We start from the raw sequence: 21,506 nt of genomic DNA, 5'->3' as shown, positions 1-21,506 counted from the left end.
AATTTTCAATCGCAGTAGGTCAACTTCGGTCCATTTAAATTGTAAAATTTATTAGTAAATAATTAAATGATTTAATTTAATTATTTATTCAAATCTATTAGTGCATGAAGTCATTTAAGCATTTTTTTTAAATTAATATTAATCAAACAATAAAGTTTTTTAAATAATGCATCTTATGAATGTTTAATTTAAAATTTTAATAGTAAAAAGAATATTTAAACGCTATCATTTACCAACTAAAAATTTTACAATATGACATGATTGGTTAATTTCACATCAATAGCATAATAAAATAATTTCTAATTATTTTTTAGTGATATTGTAGTTAGTATAAATTTTACTATATCTAAGTCTTACAAATCTATGTAATAACTAAAAGATGAAACATAGAATTTATTGTTACTGGTTGTTATACTCATTTTGAGCCACATCAATCAATATAATATTTTGGTCAATTTCGGTCCATTTAGTTCACTTTAGTCTATATGGTCCACTTTGATTCACGTCGGTCCGTTCGTTCCATTTAGTCCATGTTAATTTTGAACTAATTGAGCCTTAAATTAATTTTTTTTTTGTAGGCTGCCCATTTAGTTTTGTGCTCAATTTTGTTTTTCTTTTTTCTTAATTAGCAGTTCGAAAAGTATAAAATTGAAATTATTTTGGCCAAACTCTTCAGTTTTTGGCTGATAAATACCTATGAAGCATGGGTGCGTTTCGGGATTCGGGTGCGGGTGCAGGAGTGGGTGCGGGACTCGGCAATTTCTAAAAAAGTAGGGTGCGGGTGCGGCGATTAAAAAATTATTAAAAATATTTTTATTTATATTTTTAATATATTGCTAAACATATTTTTTTCACATTATATAAACATATACCAAATTTAAGAACAATAGTAAATAATAACTAGAATACAACTCAATTATATAAACATTCCATGATGTTCGAAAATTAAAATACAACTCACAAGTTTGAAACTAAAACAAAATAAAAGATATATCAACAAGACAATCAAACACAAATTTCATCATCATCAAGATCAATAGCTTCATTTCGAACTTCACTTTCACTAGTAGTAACACTAGTGCTAACATTCCCAATAACCATGGCCTCCAACTCTGGCTCATCAAGTGTAAGAGCTGCATTCTCAAGAATTCCAGCTCCTCCATGTATGTCGCTCTCATTCCAAGAGTCTCCTGCAATATCCCACATCTTTGTATCTCTATTTATGTACTCCGCATTGCGTTTTGACAAGAGTCGAAGATTAGAATGCACATATACCAAATCCTCAGCACGTGCAGGAGCCATTTTGTTTCTTTTTAAGGAATGAATAAATTTGTATGTGCTCCAATTCCTCTCAGCACATGAGGATGAACAAGGTTGTCCAAGAAGTTTAAGGGCAAGGGTTTGAAGACTTGGAAATGCGGAATGGTATTGCCACCAAACCAAAGGTTGTAAGACCCACCTATCTGTCAAGACAGCTGGTGAAGGAAACCTCCCTCCTGAAAATGCAGTAAACTCAGACTTCACCACATTTAATTCATTCACATCTTCAAAGAATCGATCCAAACACTTGCTCCTTTCCATAGAAATTTCATGATCTCGATGTGGAGGGATGCGTTTTGAATTCTCCAAAAGCCATTCAATGGAGTAATACCTAGAGTTAAAGATTAAAAAATAAATATAAATGAAACGTGTGTTTTACTAGAAGGGGGAACTAAAGAAAATAGAAAATAAATGTACTTACCTAGGATTTAAGAAATGAGCCAAGCAGTGTAGTGGAGTACAATTTTTAGTCCAAATATCAATAAGTATATCATACACCACACTCCAAAATGAGCTGTACTCATCATCTTCCAAGCCTTCATGCCAATATATTGCTACCTTTACCTTCTCTATCATTGAATCCCACATCTCATACACAAGATGAAGACAAGGCTTATCTGTGTCAGCTACTCGTATCATATCATAAATAGGTGCTGTGAATTCAAGGATATAATCAACCTTATCCCACCAAAGATCACTTAGAATCATCTCTTTCACCTTTTGAGCTTTTCCAACATCATCCTCCCTATAAGAAGCCCATTGATCACTAATAGCCATGGCTTGAAGGCATCTTTTTATCAACTTCAACATTTTTAGCATTATAACAATCGAAACAAATCTAGTATCAGCAACTTGGAGCAATTTTAATGGACAAAATTCATTAAACATTGCCAACCTCATCGAATGGTTCATGATAAAAACACGTATGAAGGATGCATAATCAGCAATACGTGTAATCCAACTACATTCCTCATATGTAACTTCATTCCTTTCAGTGTTTTTTGCTGCACAAATATTCTTCAAAGCTAGATTGAGAGTGTGGACAATACAGGGTGTCCAAAATATTTTAGGATACTCACCCTCAATAAGAGCTCCAGCAGATTTCATCACATTAGCATTATCAGTGATGACTTGGACAACTTTCTCATGTCCAATCTCTTTTATAGCATCCCTCAACACCCCAGCAATATAATGTTTGTCTTTGAACTCACCTGACCCATCAATTGCCTTAATAAACACTGGACCCCAATCTGATACAGCCATAATATTAATAAGAGGTCTCCTTTGTGAATCTGACCATCCATCAGAAACTATACTTACACCATTTTCAACCCAAAAGTCCTTAATTGGTTTCAAAAGTCTATCAACATGAGCTTTTTCTCTTTGCAAAAGTGTTGTTCTCAAGGCATTGTATCCAGGAGGAACATAACCTGGAATGCTATGAGTAGCGGCATAAGAATATGAACTACGATAATATGGGTTCCTTGCAAAGTTAAATGAAATCCCACCGGTGTAAAACATCCTAGCAATTTGACTATCCAATTCATGTCTAGCATTATTCTAGAATAATTTCTCCACTGTAGGATTCACAACCTTCCTCCTCTTATTACCATCAAAGGGATTTGTACTATCACTCTCTTCTTGTGTCCGAAATGGGGGAATACTCCCAATAGGCCCACGGCTTGGGGGAGGTGGGGGTAAGGGAATTTGTTTTCTCCGTTCTTTTTCTAACTTATCATTCTCAACCTGATCATGCATTCGCTGCATTTCCAACCTATGGCTCGATGTCACACTAGGGCATACTTTAATACCTTTATTAACAATTCTTAATAAATGAGCCTTAACCCTAGAATAGAATCCCAAATAAATATTACCACAATAGTTGCACTTAAAGTGTGTGTTTCCACTTGATTTAACAGTAGAACCAGATAGTTTTTCTATTTTAGTCACATACTGCCAAAGAGGAGTTTCATCATTTAGCACTCCTTCATTAGATGAAGGTGAACTTTTTGTGCTAGTAGCTTCATCCATTTCAAATTCAACAGATTCAATTTAACCTACAAATAATTTCCAAATATATAATAACTATTAATTAAATAAAAAATCAAACCCAATGTCACAAGACTCACAAAAAAATAAAAATAAAAAAATCAGATCATCACAAATTCACAACACAATCACAAATCTGAGTAATAATAACTATTAAGTATTAACTAAATAAAAAATTAAACGTCACAAGACTCACAAAAAATGAAATAAAAAATAGAAAAAAATAAGCTCATCACAGTCCACAACACAATCACAAATCATAATAACTAAAAGTTGCAAATTTAGCTATTAACTAACTAAAAAATCATCTATTAACAATAAACTAAGAGTGTGAGTGTGAGAGCTATCAGCTATGATACCTGACAGTGAGGGGAGACGGAGAGCAAGGGAGACGAAGTGGAGCGCTGAAAAATGAGATGTGCTGAAGAGTGAAGGCAGAGAGTGGGAGAGACTTGAGAGCACTAGCTTGAAGAGGCAAGGGCTGGGGCGGCTGAGACAGAACCAGACTTGAAAAAAAATGAAGAGAGGTTTATGGCTGGGACGAGTGATTTGTGAGGGAGGGCTAAGCATATAGGGTTTCAAAGTGTTTTTTCCAAAACGCAACCGTTTGGCATTTTTTTTTTCGGCTAAGTAAAATGGTGCGTTGTGCACCTGTTTCTTTTTTTTCTTTTTTTTTTGAATTTCGGCCGGTATCGGCGTTGCGCCCGATATGGACCGATTCAGTCCGAATCGGCGCGCGTCGGCCCGAATCGGCGCGAATCGCGCGGAAAAAATTGATTTTTTATTGCCCGACGCGGCACGGACGCGCAGGCAGCGGCGTCGCCTGCGCGTCTCCGCGTCCGACGCGGGTGCGGCGGCCCAAACGCCGCACCCGTGCTTCATAGATAAATACAGACAAAATAGGTATTTGAAATTACAGTATGAGCTTTAAAAAAACAACAAATATTATAAATATTCAAAAGATTTCAAGTTAACACAAGCATTACTCCTATATACACAGTATCTTGTCTTGGTGAGATTGGCATTACTCCTGCTTGACAGACCAATCGTTGGTTTGATGCCCACTGCCAAGTTTTTACTGTATACTAATTATTATTTGTTATGATATTACAAAATTGGCTACAAAGAGAAGGAAGAAATTGGCAACAGTTGGCCTGCTTATCTTTTTTAATAATCAAGTCACGGTGGGTAATTTCTGAAACATGAACAAGGAGGAGACAAGCTTATTTTTCTTTTCTGTATTTTGGTTCATTTATATGTACACTTGCATGAGATAGTCTGATAGATCATAGAAGAGGCCATATGTAACGTCATTTGTAATATTATTAGTATATTGAGTCCGGTCTTTGTTTAAGTTTTTGTTGGGTTAAGCGGGTATGCAACTCTGTGGCTCATATGGTAGCAAAGCTTGCTATACGCTCCAACATGTCTTTTTATTTCAATAACGACAATCTGCCGGCAGAACTTGTCTCTGCTTGTAAGAAAAAGGGTTTGTATTGCTGTGCACCGTGACAAAAACTAGATGAAGCAACTTGCTGAATGTATCTATAGTGGAAATCATTAGTCTAAGATACAACATTTTTTATAACTCTTTTCACATTATTGAGGGTAAATCATTGTGAATGATATATAATAAAATTATAGATCAATGGTAAAATTTAGATAAAAATGATGTTATTTCAACTATATAATAGACTTTTTTTTTAAAAAGAAAATATGTAAAGGTCTAACCATAATTTCTTTTAAAAAATTATTTAAACAAATATGTTAAAATATAGGAAAAAAATAAAAGATTTAGAGAGAAAGAGAGAGAAAGGAGGGGGGGGGGGGGAGGGGAACGGGTTGGTTAAGTGGTTTGACTTGATGGTTTAAGTCCAAATGGAAAGTCTTAGTAATTACATTTTTATTCCGAGTTGATTATTACAAGAACCCAATATATGTTAGAAACAATGGTTGAAGAATAGGGCCAATTAATTATCCTTGTCTCATCAAAGGCATAATAATAAAGAGTCATGAGTCATGGCTGATCATATACACACAGTGGTTAGTAGTAAACCACGAAGGTGGTTAGTTTAGTAGTCATAGACTCACTCCTAAGGGTTTGAGAGGTGAAGGTTTCAGATTCGAATCTAACAATAAGAAGCAATTGGGAAATAACTTCATACTCTCGACTTATACTCATTAATTAGCATTCTCGATGGAGTTGAGTGCATAGCTATGACCTATTTGGATTTTTTGTTCCTGTAGACTTGGGGCAAGTGGGTAGGGTATCAGTATGATCACACCTGGGTAGGGTCACTCTCTCACCTTCCCTTGACCACCACTGGCGTTCCAGCCATTGAGTGTACCGTCCCTATAAAGAGACCACTAGCTCAAGCTGGCTTTCCCCAATATGATAGCCCCAGCTTTTCTCAACTTGGTTACCACACCAGCATCGCGTGGCACGACTGATTGGAGCAGTGTATATGAGACAGCCGTGGTGTTCAACTTATCCTTGGTTGTAATGTTATCTTTGAGCAGAATGGGAATACCATGCAAAGGAGAGAGTGACCCAGCTGGTGCTTTGGACTTGCGCTCATGGTTAGCCTTATCAGCTTGGTACAGTGCATCTGGGTTCACTTCTAGGACACCCTTGAGAACTAGAGCCGGCTGAATGCTAGAGCAAGAAATGCGGTCGCCTAAGACTCAAAAGTAAAAAAAAAAAAAAAACCCAATTTTAACCAATAGGGTTATTTATAATCAATAAATAAAATAATATTTTTTTACCAAATAAAAAATAAATAAAAAAGAGAGAAAAATACAACTTCCACAATATTTTTCACAACACTTTTACAACTAATATTAAGTAATAGGTTGTTATTGATGGCAAACAAATATTTATAGTGATATTTTCAAATAGAAAATAAAAAGCAACTTAAAACCTAGGATATGTTGTAAAAAATATTGTGAATGTTGCACTTCAAAAAATAATAATAATAATAATAATAAGAGTTGAGTTAGCTAACTTTTACTAGTTCTCGTCTAAGTCTACTACTAACATTACTTTTTTACTTCCTACTATCAATCTGCCATATCAACAAGTATGAAAAATTTTGTCAAACTTTTTCCATTTATAAAATTTCAAAAAAAAGAAAAAAAGTTAATTAGTAGTAATTTTGCATCTAATACAAGATAATTAATTTTTGCCTTAGCCCCAAATGCATCAAGGTAAGAACTGGGTTGAGTCTCTTATGTGTTTAAGGTAAAACTCAACGAGCTGCCTGGAGGTGAGTTGGTTTTGCTTGAAAGCCAGCTGGATATCATGCACTTTGGCTTCTTGGATTGATGAGAAGCCATGGGCGGCCTTGATGGCTTGGGCACTGGATGATATTGTGGCTAGAAGAATCAGGAGCAGGGAAGAAAAGTCAGTGAAGCTCAGTGGTGAATATTTGGTAGTCATGGAAGCCATGTTTAGCTTACTCAATCAAATTAAAGAGTTTTCAATTTCGTCTTTTTATAGTGGATTGAAGCAGAAGTTGATATCTAATCTGAATAAAAATGAATCCATATCAAATAGAGAATGACCATTTTTCGATACTAATGAACTGTTTAATAGCAATTTCTAAAAAGAGCTTTAGAAAATAAAGAGCTAACGAAGCACGAAAGCTTTGACAATATTAAGGTTGACAACCAAAGGTAGTATAAATTAAGATTAGATTGCACAATGAACTAATATGATAATGAATGCAATTGATGTTATATCAATAATATAATTGAAGGGGATAAAAATAGGAGACGGATATCTCCATTGAACCTGAAGGGACGGAGAGGAAGAAGACGGATTGACATCGTAGGTGACGCAAATAGGACGGTTGAATTTTATTGAGTATCCGTCATATATGAATTAGTTATAAATTCTTGGTTGTATGTCACTTGATACGTTTGAGTCGACTTTTGCTTTATCTCCACGCAAGCGTGTACACTTGAACTTCTTGCATCACACGTTTGAGAAGACTCCTATATGGAAAAGAACTCAAGAAGGAAGTTGTATCCTAAAAGGAAAGGCAATTCTACGCCAATATAAATACCCCAGAAACCCTAGATATCAAGGTACGCACAATTGACTCAACTCTGGCACTCTAGGGTTGTAAAGGAATTCTAACTTGACTTTTGGAGGGTTTTTGGCCGGTACCACACCGGTGCTCTCTTTTAGGTCTCTTTGTTTTCTCTTTGTAGGTGTTGACTCGAGTTGGAGAGTGCTTGCAACTTATTGGTGATTTTTTTGACCTCATCAGTTGGCGCCGTCTGTGGGAAACGAGAACGTAGGGAAGACTATTTAGCCTTTGCTCTATTCCTAAGACAAAAAGTTGCATGGTACTCACCAGATCGATGGCGACAATCAACAATCAAGGCGAAGAACCGCATGCCACAGCGCTAGAAAGGCAAGTCCAAACGCTTGCGGCGGCTGTTGAGCGCCTCACTAAGCAGAATCATGATTTAGAAGAGCAACTACGACAAAGGAATGCACACCAAAGTGCACCAGAGGAAGACCAGGAAGTCGCTAGCCCGGAGGGGAGGAACGCCGTTGGGCCTGAAGGTAGCGCTGCACCGACTAGACCGGAGCGGCCGGAGACAAACCCGCCGTCCGTCTCGGACACCTTACCACCTCACATCACAGCTGAGATGCAGTAGATGAGGGAACGTATGGACGTGATGATGAGTGCCCTGAGGGGACGAATATCCAGCGACTTGGATGACCTAGTCCACAGAACAGATTCGCCCTTCACAACGCCTGTGACTTCGTGCCCCCTTCCTCCAAAATTTCGCATGCCACACATCGAGAACTATGACGGATCCAAGGACCCTTTGGATCACTTGGAATCTTTCAAGACCCTGATGCATCTTTAGGGCGTGCCAGACGAAATCATGTGCAGGGCTTTCCTCACCACGTTGAAAGGACCTGCAAGGGACTGGTATAGTAGGCTAGCGCCTAACTCCATCAGCACTTTTAAGGAATTAGGCACGCAGTTTGTATCCCACTTCATCGGGAGTCACCGGCATAAGAAGTCCACTGCGTGTTTGTTGAACATCAGGCAGCGAGAAGGCGAGACCTTGAGATCATACCTCGACAGATTTAACAGGGAATCCCTCGAGATAGACGAGGCCGATGACAAGATACTCGTGGCAGCATTCACGAACGGGCTACGGAAGGGTAAGTTCCTATTCTTTTTATACAAGAATGACCCAAAGACTATGTCCGACGTGTTTTATAGGGCGACAAAGTATATGAACGCAGAGGACGCCTTGCTCTCTAGAGAAGACAAGCCTAGAAAGAGGGAAAGGCCGGAAGATATGCAACTAGACAAGGGGCAAAAAAGGGCAAGAACCATAAAACGACGGGAGGATCAGCGACCCAAGCCACCTACGGGAAGGTTTACCAACTTCACTCCCCTCACAGCCCCAATTGACCAGGTGTTGATGCAGATTAAAGACGAAGGAACTTTGACGTTCCCTGGCAAGCTAAAGGGAGATCCTAATAAGAGGCCGAGAGACAGGTACTGCCGCTTTCATGGCGATCATGGTCATGACACGGCGGACTGTTATGACTTGAAGCAGCAAATTGAAGCCCTTATTAGGCAGGGTAGGTTGCAGAGGTTCGTCAGGAAGGAGAGAACGGATCAAAACCAGGAACAAAATCCCCGACGGGAAAATGAACGTCCCAGACCACTAGTAGCAGATATACGGATGATAATAGGGGGCAGTACTTCAGCAGGGTCATCCAAAAAGGCCAGAAAGACCTATTTACGGACGGTGCAAAGCGTCCAGTCGACGGGCTCCTTACCAGAAGGAACACGACGGAACACGACGGAACAGCTCCAGCATCGGGTTTTCGGAAGAAGAGGCCCAGCGCCTTCACCACCTACATGACGACGCGCTCGTGGTTAGCATACAGGCAGGGGACTTCAACATCCACCGAGTTTTGGTGGACAACGGGAGCTCGGCAGATATCCTTTACTACCTCGCGTTCCAGCAAATGGGGATTGCTAAAGAGCGCCTGATCCCAACATGCGCGCCCCACGTTGGCTTTGGAGGAACCCGGGTCTATCCTTTAGGATCCGTCACGTTGGCGGTGACGGTAGGAGATTACCCTCAGCAAATAATCAAGGATGTTTCTTTTCTCGTAGTTGATTGCTCCTCAGCATATAATGCCATACTCGGACGACCCATTCTCAATGCGTGGAAGGCCGTCACCTCTACCTACCATCTGATGATCAAGTTTCCCACCGAATACGGAATTGGAGAACTGCGAGGAAATCAGGTGGCTACGCGGGAATGTTACGTTGCCATGATGGAGATGGATGACCACCTACAGGCAATGAACATCGAGGAACAGAGAACAGTAGCAGAAACTGTGGAAGAATTGGAGGAGGTACGACTGGATGATTCTAGGCCCAACCGAACTACCAGAATCGGAACCTTAGTCGACCAAACGGTTCGACACGTGCTCGTGTTATTCCTCAAAGAGAACCAAGACGCGTTTGCATGGAGCCATGACGACATGCCGGGAATAGATCCGACAATCATAGTTCACAAATTGAATGTATCACCTTTTTTCTCTCCAGTTCGACAAAAAAAGTGCGTGTTTGCCCCCGAACGGGATCGGGCCATAGCAGAGGAAGTGCGGAAGCTACAAGAAGCAAACTTCATACGGGAGGTGTACTACCCTGATTGGCTGGCAAATGTAGTCATGGTCAAGAAATCAAGCGAAAAGTGGAGAATGTGTGTTGACTTCACGGATCTGAACAGAGCATGCCCTAAAGACAGTTATCCGCTCCCGCGCATTGACACCTTAGTGGACTCCACTGCAAGACATGAACTTTTGAGCTTCATGGACGCCTTCTCTGGGTACAATCAAATTAAATTGGATAAGACTGATCAGGAGAAAACATCATTTGTGACAAGCCAGGGGCTTTTTTGCTACAAGGTGATGCTGTTCGGGCTCAAGAACGCAGGAGCCATGTATCAGCGATTGATGAACAAAATGTTCGCACACCAAATTGGCAGAAACGTCCAGGTTTACGTAGACGATATGTTGGTGAAAAGCGCAAAGGTGTCTGATCATCTCAGGGACCTCCAGGAGACTTTCAACACTCTTCGGACGTACAAAATGAAGCTGAATCCAAGAAAATGCGCGTTCGGAGTTACCGTTGGAAAATTCTTAGGATTCATGGTGTCCCAGAGGGGCATTGAAGTCAACCCAGAGAAAGTAAAAGCGATTATGGAACTATCTCCTCCGAGGACGGTAAAGGAAGTGCAAAGCTTGACAGGGAAGATAGCAGCCTTAAACAGGTTCGTATCAAGAGCGACGGACAAGTGTCTCCCCTTTTTCAGAACACTAAGGAGATCTTTCGAGTGGATGGACGAATGCCAAAGGGCATTTGAAGAGTTGAAGGCATATCTCTCTACCCCGCTATTGCTTAGTCTGTCCATGCCAGGGGAGGAATTGTTCCTGTACCTTGCCGTCTCATTAGCAGAGGTAAGTGTAGCTCTCATCAGAGAGGAAGGGAAGATACAAAAGTCCGTGTACTTTATCAGCCGGGTGCTGAGAGGAGTAGAAGAAAGATACCCACGGATGGAGAAACTCGCTTTCGCTCTTGTGACTGCAGCTCGAAAGCTCAAGCCCTATTTTCAAGCGCATACCAGAAAAGTCCTTACGGATCAGCCCTTGCAGAGAGCAATGAGAAATCCTGAAACTGCAGGACGGATGGCTTTGTGGGCTATCGAGCTAAGTGAATACGATATCCAATACCAGCCACGAACGGCTGTGAAAGGAAAGATACTGGCAGACTTCATTGTGGAATTCACTACAATTGAGGAGTAGGGGGCAGAAGAGATGCCCACATGGAGAATTCACACAGACGGATCTTCCAATAAACACGCTGGGGGTGTCGGCGTCGTACTACACTCCCCTAAAGGAGATAAGATAGAATGCATGATCCGTCTGGACTTCGCCACTACTAACAACGAAGTAGAGTACGAGGCCCTGGTTGCGGACTGGAGCTTGCGATAGCAGCAGGGGCTAGGAAGGCAGTCATCTACTCCGATTCTCAAATCGTAGCCAGTCAAGTTAATGGGACCTATGATTGCAAGAATGAGAGGATGAAAAGGTACCTCGAGGAAGTGAAGGGTCGGACGAATAACCTCCAATTTACGATAATCCAGATCCCAAGAGAGGAGAACCAAGAAGCGGATCGACTCGCAAAGGCTGCTTCGACCGAACATATGATCACTACAGAACACGTATTGTCATTTGTCCAACTTTCATCATTATTAGATGATGTTCGAATGCAGGAGGTAAGCACTGAGAACGATTGGATGGTCCTAATTATGGCATACCTCAAAGATGGCAAGTTGCCAGATAGTAAAGAAGACGCAAGAAAATTGAAGGTTAAAGCTGCCTGATTCATCCTGATTAAAAACGTCCTCTACAAAAGAGGATTCTCCCGACCATATCTAAGATGCCTCGGTCGTGAGGAAGCAGAGTATGTGATGAGGGAGGTCCATGAAGGAATTTGTGGGAACTATTCTGGATCAAGGTTTCTCGTGCACAAGCTACTTTGAACGAGATACTACTGGCCGACAATGCAAAAGGATGCCCATGTGTACGTTACAGCCTGCGACAAGTGTCAACGATTTGGCAATCTCATTAGACAGCCAACGGAAGAACTCACACCTATGACGGCTCCATGGTCGTTCGCACAATGGGGGTTGGACATCATGGGTCCATTCCCTATCGCGGTAAGACAACTGAAGTTCTTGGTGGTTGGTATTGACTACTTCACCAAATGGGTAGAAGCAGAAGCTCTGGCTACTATCACAGAGAAGAACATTCGCATTTTTGTATGGAGAAGTATTATTTGCAGATATGAGATTCCAAGGGTGCTCGTTTTAGACAACGGGAAGCAATTCGACAATGATGCATTCCGGGACTTTTGTTTTCAGCTGGGAATCAAAAATTACTACTCGTCGTCCGCCCACCCACAGGCCAACGGACAAGTTGAAGTCACAAACCGATCTTTGCTAAAGATTATCAAGACCTGGCTCGAGGGGGCAAAGGGCATATGGCCGGACGAACTACCAAGTGTTCTATGGGCGTATAGGACAACGGCAAGAACGCCAACAGGAGAGACACCGTTTCGATTGGCATATGGTACTGAGGCCCTCATACCGGCAGAAGTGGGATTGGCGAGCTACAGTGTGGAAAGCTACGACGAGAGCAAGAATAATGAAGCATTGCGTTTAGAGCTTGACCTTGTAGATGAGGTCAGGGCAGCAGCAGCACAAAGACTGGCGCGGTACCAAGCCATGATGGCAAAACACTACAACTCCAAGGTCCGGCACAGGGACTTCCAGGTGGGAGATCTGGTATTACGAAAAGTACTCGGTGCTACGAAGGATGCATCCCTGGGGAAACTGGGTCCCAACTGGGAAGGCTCGTATAGAATTATCTCATGGCATAGGAAAGGAACGTACTACTTGGAGACGTTATACGGAAGGAAATTAAGCCATCCGTGGAACACAGAGCACCTGAAGAAGTACTACCAGTAGTGCAGTGGGCATGAGACAATATCTATCCTTATTTTCAGTTTATTTTTAAACAGTTATAGTTTTTACTTATTAGAACCCAAGTTTTTTTTTCATTAACAATATGGTCTATCGAACTGATATAATGATAGGAATTTTTATTCAGAAAATATGAAATGTATGGTGTTCAAGATCTACAAGTCCACAAAGTGGACGGATCATCCCAAAGGATGAAAATTTACAAGTCCACAAAGTGGACGGATCATCCCAAAGGATGAGAATCTACGAGTCCACAAAATGGACGGATCATCCCAAGGGATAAAACCTACAAGTCCACAAAGTGGACGGATCATCCCAAGGGATAAAAACCTACAAGTCCACAAAGTGGACGGATCATCCCAAAGGGATAAAAACCTACAAGTCCACAAAGTGGATGGATCATCCCAAAGGGATAAAAAACTAGTCCACAAAGTGGACGGATCATCCCAAAGGGATGAAGACTTACGAAGTCCACAAAGTGGACGGATCATCCCAAGAGATGTTTAACCAAGTCCACAAAGGGGACGAATTACCCAAGATCCACAAAGTGGACGGGCCTCAAAAAATACATATGAAAGTCTAGCCCAAATAAAGGACGGACATCTACAAATTCCTCACAATAGACGGGATTATCTAAATGGGATAAACATGCATATAATGTGCGACGGATAATAAGCAAGCAAATAGGCAAAGAAAAAAAGATTCGATAAGTTAAATTGTACGATTACAAACGATGGTTCAGCAAGTTCGCTTACAACGGTAAAAATATTTACAGAAAAAAAAAAATTACTACTCATTCTTCGGGGATGAATTCTCAATCAATGGACCGTCGTTTGGTTGACTTGGAGGAAGAGCTTGACCTTCGTCAGCTGGAGCAGTGACGACAAACACTTCGTCTGTGCTTTCTGAACGGACAGATTGCGTGAGTGTTTGTCCTTGAGCTTCAATAGAGACGTGGGATACGTCCAGATCGAGATACGACGACTTAATCTGACGGATGGCGTCGTCGAATCCGTCAGCAAAGGAGCTCCCAAGCTTTGCCAGAAGGAGGTCGGAGTCGCGATACTCCTGGACGGCTATCTCTTTCGCAGTGTGGAGTTTAGGCTTAGTCTCCGTCAGTTTGTTCTCCTTGTCCTTCAAGATTTGGCGTAAACGCTCATTCTCCGTCTCCAGCTCACCTCTGACCTCCTCCGAGCACTTGAGCTTCCTGTCCATATTGATCTTCCAGGTCTTTAAGTCGTGAAGCTCATCCTCCATCGTCTTGTTCTTCTTCCTTAGACGGTCCATTGTTGTCTCGTGATTGACGCAACGGCCCATTAATCCTTTCATCATCAGCATGGCCTGAAAGCAAAGTACAACACCATGTAAATGACGGATAAGCATGAGCGTAACAAAGTTAGATGGATTTAAAAATACCTGCGCAATATTAAAGAGACCCGTCTCTCCCATCGCCTCCGTCGCGTGATTGCCGAGGTCTTCATAGTCGTCAGCCGTCAGGATGGACAAAAGTTTTCCCAGGGCGTAGCTTGAGTCTTCCCTAAAAAGGACGGGTGCTTTCTCTCCTGTGGGAGCTGGACCCTTCATCAAGCCCTTGCCCTTTCCGTGCCTGACGGGTGCCTTCTCAGCCTCCAACGCCACAACGGGCTCTAGTGTGGTCCTCTGCTTCTTAGGAGGACGGTCCACCTTCTCTTGTTGGTTACGTTTTGTTGGCCACCCTCTTGTTTTTTCTTCGCTGCCTGTTGTTTGATGAAGGCTCTTCTCTTGGCAGCGTCCATCTCTACAAATCAAAGACGGGTGTGAATAGAAGCAAAAATGACAGCGCTAAAAGAAGACGGAGAGAATTACAGTTAACTTACGTTTTCTAACTCTGTTATCGTAACGACGGGCGGCGGACGAAGGATCAGGACCGTCACAGTACCAATGGAGAGTGTCGAGGGTGACGAGTTGTGCCCACGTCCTCTCCTGGAGCTTTGTCTTGTTGAAAATTCTCTCCAGGAAACTCCACTACTTTAAGGAAACTTGTCGACGGTCTCGAGCTGCAAAAAAGACGGCTAGACTTTAAAAAATAAAATGACTTTCAAAGATCAATTAGACGGAAACTAAAGCGATGGCATACCCGATGGAGGCATTATGCCCCATGTAGTGTCGACGGGCATATATGTGCTATCCCTTGGACGACACATCCATTCGTCCTCGTCCAAAAAGAAATACCTACTTTTCCAGTCTCTATTCGAGTCTGGTGTATCACTGACGAGCCTCAACAACGGGCTCCTGGCTACAAAACTGTACATCCCTTTTGATTTGACGATCTCCGTCGGATGATAACAGTGGAAAAATTCTTCCACCGTCAACCTTCTAGAACCGTCAGACATGCCCCATACAAAACTTCTACGCCTATGAATACCCTCCAGGCATTTGGGGAGATCTGAGTGACAGATAGGCCAAGGTATTGAAGTAGTTGACGGTGGAGAGAGCTCAAAAGGAACCTAAGCCCTACCTTTAGGGCTTGCTCATAAATCCCAACACCGTAGATCCCCCTGTAGTAACATTTCTCAGACTTATGGGGGAGACGCAGACGGATGTTATCGGGTATTTGATACTTGGTCCTAAGCATGTTGAGATGGGATTCGGTCATTGACGACCTAAAATCGTTTACCGTCCAGAGGGGTAGCATGACGAACTCCCTAAGACCGTCCGGGCCAATCACTGATTGAACGGGGGGATCCACACCGTCTAAGCTACTACTTGACGACTCTGAACTTTCCGTCTCCAGACCTTCATCTAGGGAAGAAGAGGCACTGGACAGATTCCTTTCATCACTTGAAGTGTTAGGATCTCTTGGACCTGACGGGAATCTCTCATCGTAGCCCGCCCCGTCGCGGACAAACGACTGATTACTTGACGCACTAGACATTACCTACATTTATGACGGTATAACCTAAGACACCGATGGATCTAAAGAAAGTGCATATATGTAAACAATAAAATAAAGAGAAAGACGGGAGAAGGGTTCGGAGTACATACCGGATCGAGATGGCTTCCAATGCGAGACGACGAATAGATTAGCTGAACGACAAGAATGCACGGTAGTAATGACGGTGGCGCTCTGCTCACAAATTTTTGATAGGAAGAGAAAGTGAAGGGAGAAATGGCAGGCTTTTATAGAACGAAGGGCACGGAATACGAAGCGACGCCTTGTTTTGGGGAAACAGCCAATCCATAAAGACCACGTGTCCTTCGCCAGAACTACAGGCCACGTGTCCTCCGTAATGGTACAATAGGACCGTCCTATCTCAATATATTGCTTTATGAATCATTCCATGAATCCGTCAGGTTTCAAAGACGGATCCAAGGACTGAAGGGGGCAACTGAAGGGGATAAAAATAGGAGACGGATATCTCCATTGAACTTGAAGGGACGGAAAGGAAGAAGACGAATTGACATCGTAGGTGACGCAAATAGGACGGTTGAATTTTATTGAGTATCCGTCATATATGAATTAGTTATAAATTCTTGGTTGTATGTCACTTGATATGTTTAGTCGACTTTTGCTTTATCTCCACGCAAGCGTGTACACTTGAACTTCTTGCATCACACGTTTGAGAAGACTCTTATATGGAAAAGAACTCAAGAAGGAAGTTGTATCCTAAAAGGAAAGGCAATTCTACGCCAATATAAATACCCCAGAAACCCTAGATATCAAGGTACGCACAATTGACTCAACTCTGGCACTCTAGGGTTGTAAAGGAATTCTAACTTGACTTTCGGAGGGTTTTTGGCCGGCACCACACCGGTGCTCTCTTTTAGGTCTCTTTGTTTTCTCTTTGCAGGTGTTGACTCGAGTTGGAGAGTGCTTGCAACTTATTGGTGATTTTTTCGACCTCATCAATAATAAATGAATCTTGAGTAAACTCAGAGCTACAACAAAAAGGCAACACAATTATTTTAAAAAAAAAACGATAACAATTTACTTGTCAAAAGATTTTATTTATTAAAGGACCTATGAGATACGCAAATCGTGCTATATTGTGAATTTTGTTGAGACAGTGATTTTAATTACTTTTTTATTTTATATTTAATACTTGACATATCATTTATATAACTTAAGCAGTAAGATTTACAATGTTTCTAACATCACTCTTATCATGAGGTCTAATGAAAAAAAAAAATTTTTATTTTTATTTTTCATAATTGCTATGTGTCATATTATGATTAGTGAATAATAAAATTAAATCAGTGATAGGCGTATGTGAAATAGTGAAAGTGGTTTTACATCGTTCACATTTGTCACTATCACAAGATGTGAAAAAAATTATGTCCTTCAAATTTGGTCTGTAATTCTTAGGGTACTTATATCGTCCAGCCAATTGCTTTTCAATTATAGTTCATGGTTAAATATAGATTTTAAACATTGTATTTCTCTCCAATTTCTTTCCATACTCCGTCATTGTAATCAACTTTTTTATTTTGAAAATAATTAAAGAAAAAAAAAGGAAAGAAGTCAAATGTCATTGTGTATCATAATTAGTAAAGCATACAGATTATGCTTCTTTAGGAGAAATGATGTCTCGATTTAACTGGGTATAAGGACATTTCAAATTGGCCATTTGTTTTTCTTTCTTAGTAATAATTGGAGAAAATGGTAATGAATCATACACATTTGATCATAATCCCAATTGTGGGAGGACAAGAATCCGAAAACATAGACAGATGGGACAAGGTCAATGCCAAGAGAACAAACCTGAAAAAATGCTGACAATAAGTCTTTGGAAAATATGAACAACCCACTACAAGTACAAGGAGACTAAAACACACAAGGACCTCGAGGATACCAATACGTCCTTGGGGGACTGAAGGCTAGCTTTTAAGGCCGTTGGGCACGTACCAAGGAAGAGAAGGAGGATTTGTCGTCAAGCTAGGAAGGGAAGAAGACAGATAAATCATCCATCACCTCCGCTTTCAATGCTTTGAACTCACCTAGCTGGTAGCATTAATAAGGAAATGACTCTTGAACGGTGTCAACACAGCTCATAGCCTAGTGTAGAAGCCTTCTAGGAAGCCTCTGATGGGACAAGTATCAAGAGAGATGAATCCTAACCCTCCAAATGGAGGGCTAAGATACAATTTATGGGACTATATAAGGCAAAGAAGCCTCTATAAGATGGGAGGAGAAAAAATTGATCATTGTAACCTTAGTACAATTGTAATCTTTATCTCGAACTAAACCCAAGGAGCATAATATAAGCCATCTGAGGCTATCTCTAATCAATCTTAGCATATTTATACTTAACGTTAATCTTATCAGCTCTAATTAGCTCATCCCATTTAAGCAAGGGTATTTAAAGGTTGATTGACATCTCACCTCTATAAATTAATTGTGCGGGCAAAAATAACGAACCTGACAGGTTCCTTTTGTCTTGACATATTTTTGCCCGCCACACCAATCATTCTTATCCAATTGTGTGTGTGTATATATATATATATGTGTGTGTATATGTATAATTATTTTTTTCATTTCAATCTCTTCGATAGAATATGTTATGGAATATCTCACCCAAAAGGGTGTCCCTCTAATTCGTGAAGAGCCACCTAACTTCATTGTCCAACACAGGTGTTTGAAATTGAAACCACTCCAAGGTACTTCCATAAAAGGTGTGCCACTTTTATTATGCATGTCAAATTTGAAAAACACGAGTACAAGTGCTGACAATCATTTATTTAATTTAAGGGTAGTGTTTATTATACGTAGTGTGTACATATTGTCCAAAATAATTGAGATCATAACTTTAAGTCATGTTTTCAAGTTTGAAATTACTACTTAAAATCACAATTTCAATTACTTTGGGGTAACAATTTTGCTACCAACCTTTTTCATGCATATATGTTGCTGTACAAAATATACAATTTTGCACTTTCATCACCATAACTAGTCAATTAATATACGTGTTATCAGTACAATCAAATTTTAGTGGGTTTATGTGAAGTATAATTAGTGATTATACTTTACCTAAACCCACTAAAATTTGAATTGGCATTTCCTTCACTAATTATATTAGGCTATATATATATTGCGGAACCTAATTCGTGAAAAGCCTAATATATCATCTGTTTTAAGCCTAGATTCACGCCATACTTGAACTATATAAGAACTCGTTAGGGATGACCAAAGAGATATTTTCCGCATAGATAAGATGCAAACCTTATTTCCCTTTGGTTCACCATCAATTGAAGACAATATTCTTGAAGATCGGTGATCAAGGCTAAAGTCATGCTGCCACCACAATGTTGCTATTGTGAAGGAAGGTTTCAGAGATTCTTGGAGTAGGACAGAGATTCTGGACGAGATTGCAAAGGTATCATCCACAGAGCGTTCATATAGTAGATGGGTTCAAAGGTTTGGAAACTATAGATGGTTTGTGTTGTAAGTTCATCTACTGAGGTTGTAGAGTGCAGGAACAAAAGTTTTATACTAGATTTTAAACTTCTCTTTATTGTAATGGATTGCCTTTGAGAATGTCTCCCCTCCCCTCTCTCCCTAGTGGTTTTTACTTTGGTACAGGTTGTTGCATTCGTTTTCCCTAAGTTACTATATAGTGTTTTGTATTTTCTGTTACATTGACTGTTAATTACACAATATTGGAATTGTTCGCATAGACTTAACAACAACTTGGCCTTAATTTTGGTGAACTAGTGCTTTTGGGGGTCTAAGAAACCGACACAACTCATAGGTGATAAACGTGAGCTTAATAAGGGAAGACAACTCATAGATTAAGTTGTTTTCTAGAAAAATTTTTATGGAAAATAACTCTAGCTTTGAAAATCTTAGAGAGAAAAATTAGACTTTGAGAGAGTTTTAAGAGCTTCCACCATTAGAAATATGGAAGCTAGTTGATAACACAGAGATCAGAAAGGTCTAGATATAGTTTCTTTATTCCAGAATGGCAGTGAGAACAGAATGGAGAGAGATGGTGATAGATCTGGGTTTGCTAGTTTTTTTTTTTTTTTGTATAATAATAATAAAATTAATTTATGATTTAAAATATAATGTGTCAATTTATTTTTCCTTATAGCCGAAGTGTCACTCATATTTTATTGATTTTTTTAATAAAATAATGATGTGGCATTATCTATACCATTTATTATAAAATGAATGGTTCAGATTAAAGGAATTCTATTTGGTAGAGTACCCTAAAAACTTTAAAGGATCTGGATCTAAATTCGGTGCAAACAATAATAATTAAATAAATATCTATCACTAATTGAATTATTTGGATTCATGACAATAAAATATGAAAAAGAAAAGAGAAAAATAAAGGAAAAATAAACGGTGGACTACATATTTGGTTCTTATCCTTTACACTACATTTCAATTTGATCACTAACTTTTCAATTGTGTCAATTCGGTTCATAACTTTTTAGAGCTGTGTCAATAAGTAAATTTTTTATTTTGGCTGTTTGTCACGTCAGCAATTTTCAGTCAATAATAACTATAGAGTCTAAATTGAAACAATATTAAAAAGTTATGAACCAAATTGACACAATTAAAATATTAGTGATTAAATTGAAATATGGTGTAAATGATAGAAACCAAATATGTAATTTACCAAAAAATAAATTAAAAAAATAAAAGAAAAAAATTACTTTTTTTATGTGCACAAAATTACATAGTTTGCTTTAAATTTGGTTGACCTTTAACAACTGTCATTAATGAAAATTAGGGGTGTGTAGCCAACTCACCAATCTGCCAAAACCAACCCAAGCCACCCCAACCTGTCGAGTTGGGTCAGTTTTTAGGGATTGGTGGGTTAGGTTCGATTATGAATTTTTTTTTAAAAGTGGGTCGGGTTGGGTTTAAGTTATAACAATCACAAATCCGTCTAACCCGACCCGACCCACCTATATATTTAAAATTTAAATTATATATACTATATATTTTTAAAAATAATATATAATTAATAATTTTTTATTTAATTTTTTTCCCATATTCAACTCTTCCTATATGAAACCCAAGTAACTCGCAAACCCTAACAATCTTATTTCTCCCTCTGCCACCTCCCACTCCCACTCTTCCACTCCACTTGTATTTGTTTATAACTGAGTTAGGATACTAGTTTATGTATATTTAGTTTATCAACTTAGGTAGTAGGTGAGATATATTTGTTTCTACTCAATTTAATAATAATAGGGATTAAAAAAAAATATGTCCAACCCATGGGTTCAACCCAACCGAATCCAATCCATGTGGGTATAGTTGAATCCCTGTTATGGGTTGGGTTGGGTTGGATTTTTTTTAACCTACCATGGTAGGTTAGGCCAAAAAATCCCCTCAATCCAACCCGACCCGACCTATGCACACCCCTAAATTGAAAATAATGACATTCAAAATAGTATCAAATGTTAAAGATAGAAAAAAAAAAATTTTAATCTTAGGGACATAATTAAAATTGAGCTATATTTAGAGGGTATAATTAGAACTTTTGTAAAAGAAAAGGGGAATAAAAAAGAAAAGAAAAAGACACTTAACATAAGTGAAG

At 39.7% G+C, this 21,506-nt stretch overlaps 1 protein-coding gene across 1 annotated transcript; it reads right to left on the bottom strand.

The window, feature by feature from the left end:
- Nucleotides 1-5,736: 5,736 nt before the first annotated feature.
- On the bottom strand, nt 5,737-6,817 carry LOC142644459 (putative amidase At4g34880). Its single transcript, XM_075819069.1, has 2 exons — nt 6,630-6,817; nt 5,737-6,025 (listed from the first exon to the last, which is right to left on the bottom strand). The coding sequence occupies exons 1-2, from the start codon at nt 6,815-6,817 to the stop codon at nt 5,737-5,739; spliced, it is 477 nt and encodes a 158-aa protein (XP_075675184.1).
- Between the last annotated feature and the right edge of the window lie 14,689 nt (nt 6,818-21,506).

This window comes from Castanea sativa, chromosome 7, assembly GCF_040712315.1.
Source record: "Castanea sativa cultivar Marrone di Chiusa Pesio chromosome 7, ASM4071231v1".
NCBI lineage: Eukaryota > Viridiplantae > Streptophyta > Magnoliopsida > Fagales > Fagaceae > Castanea > Castanea sativa.
The sequence above is the reverse complement of the archived record's forward strand: the minus strand, read 5'-3'. Positions and strand labels throughout refer to the sequence as shown.

What these genes read in the sequence shown, in the direction of transcription:
- LOC142644459 (XM_075819069.1), bottom strand. Translation starts at nt 6,817, where the DNA reads ATGGCTTCCATGACTACCAAATATTCACCACTGAGCTTCACTGACTTT. An exon ending in CAAAACCAACTCACCTCCAG is followed by an intron (nt 6,026 to 6,629) that starts GCAGCTCGTTGA and finishes TTCTTGCTCTAG; the next exon opens with CATTCAGCCGGCTCTAGTTC.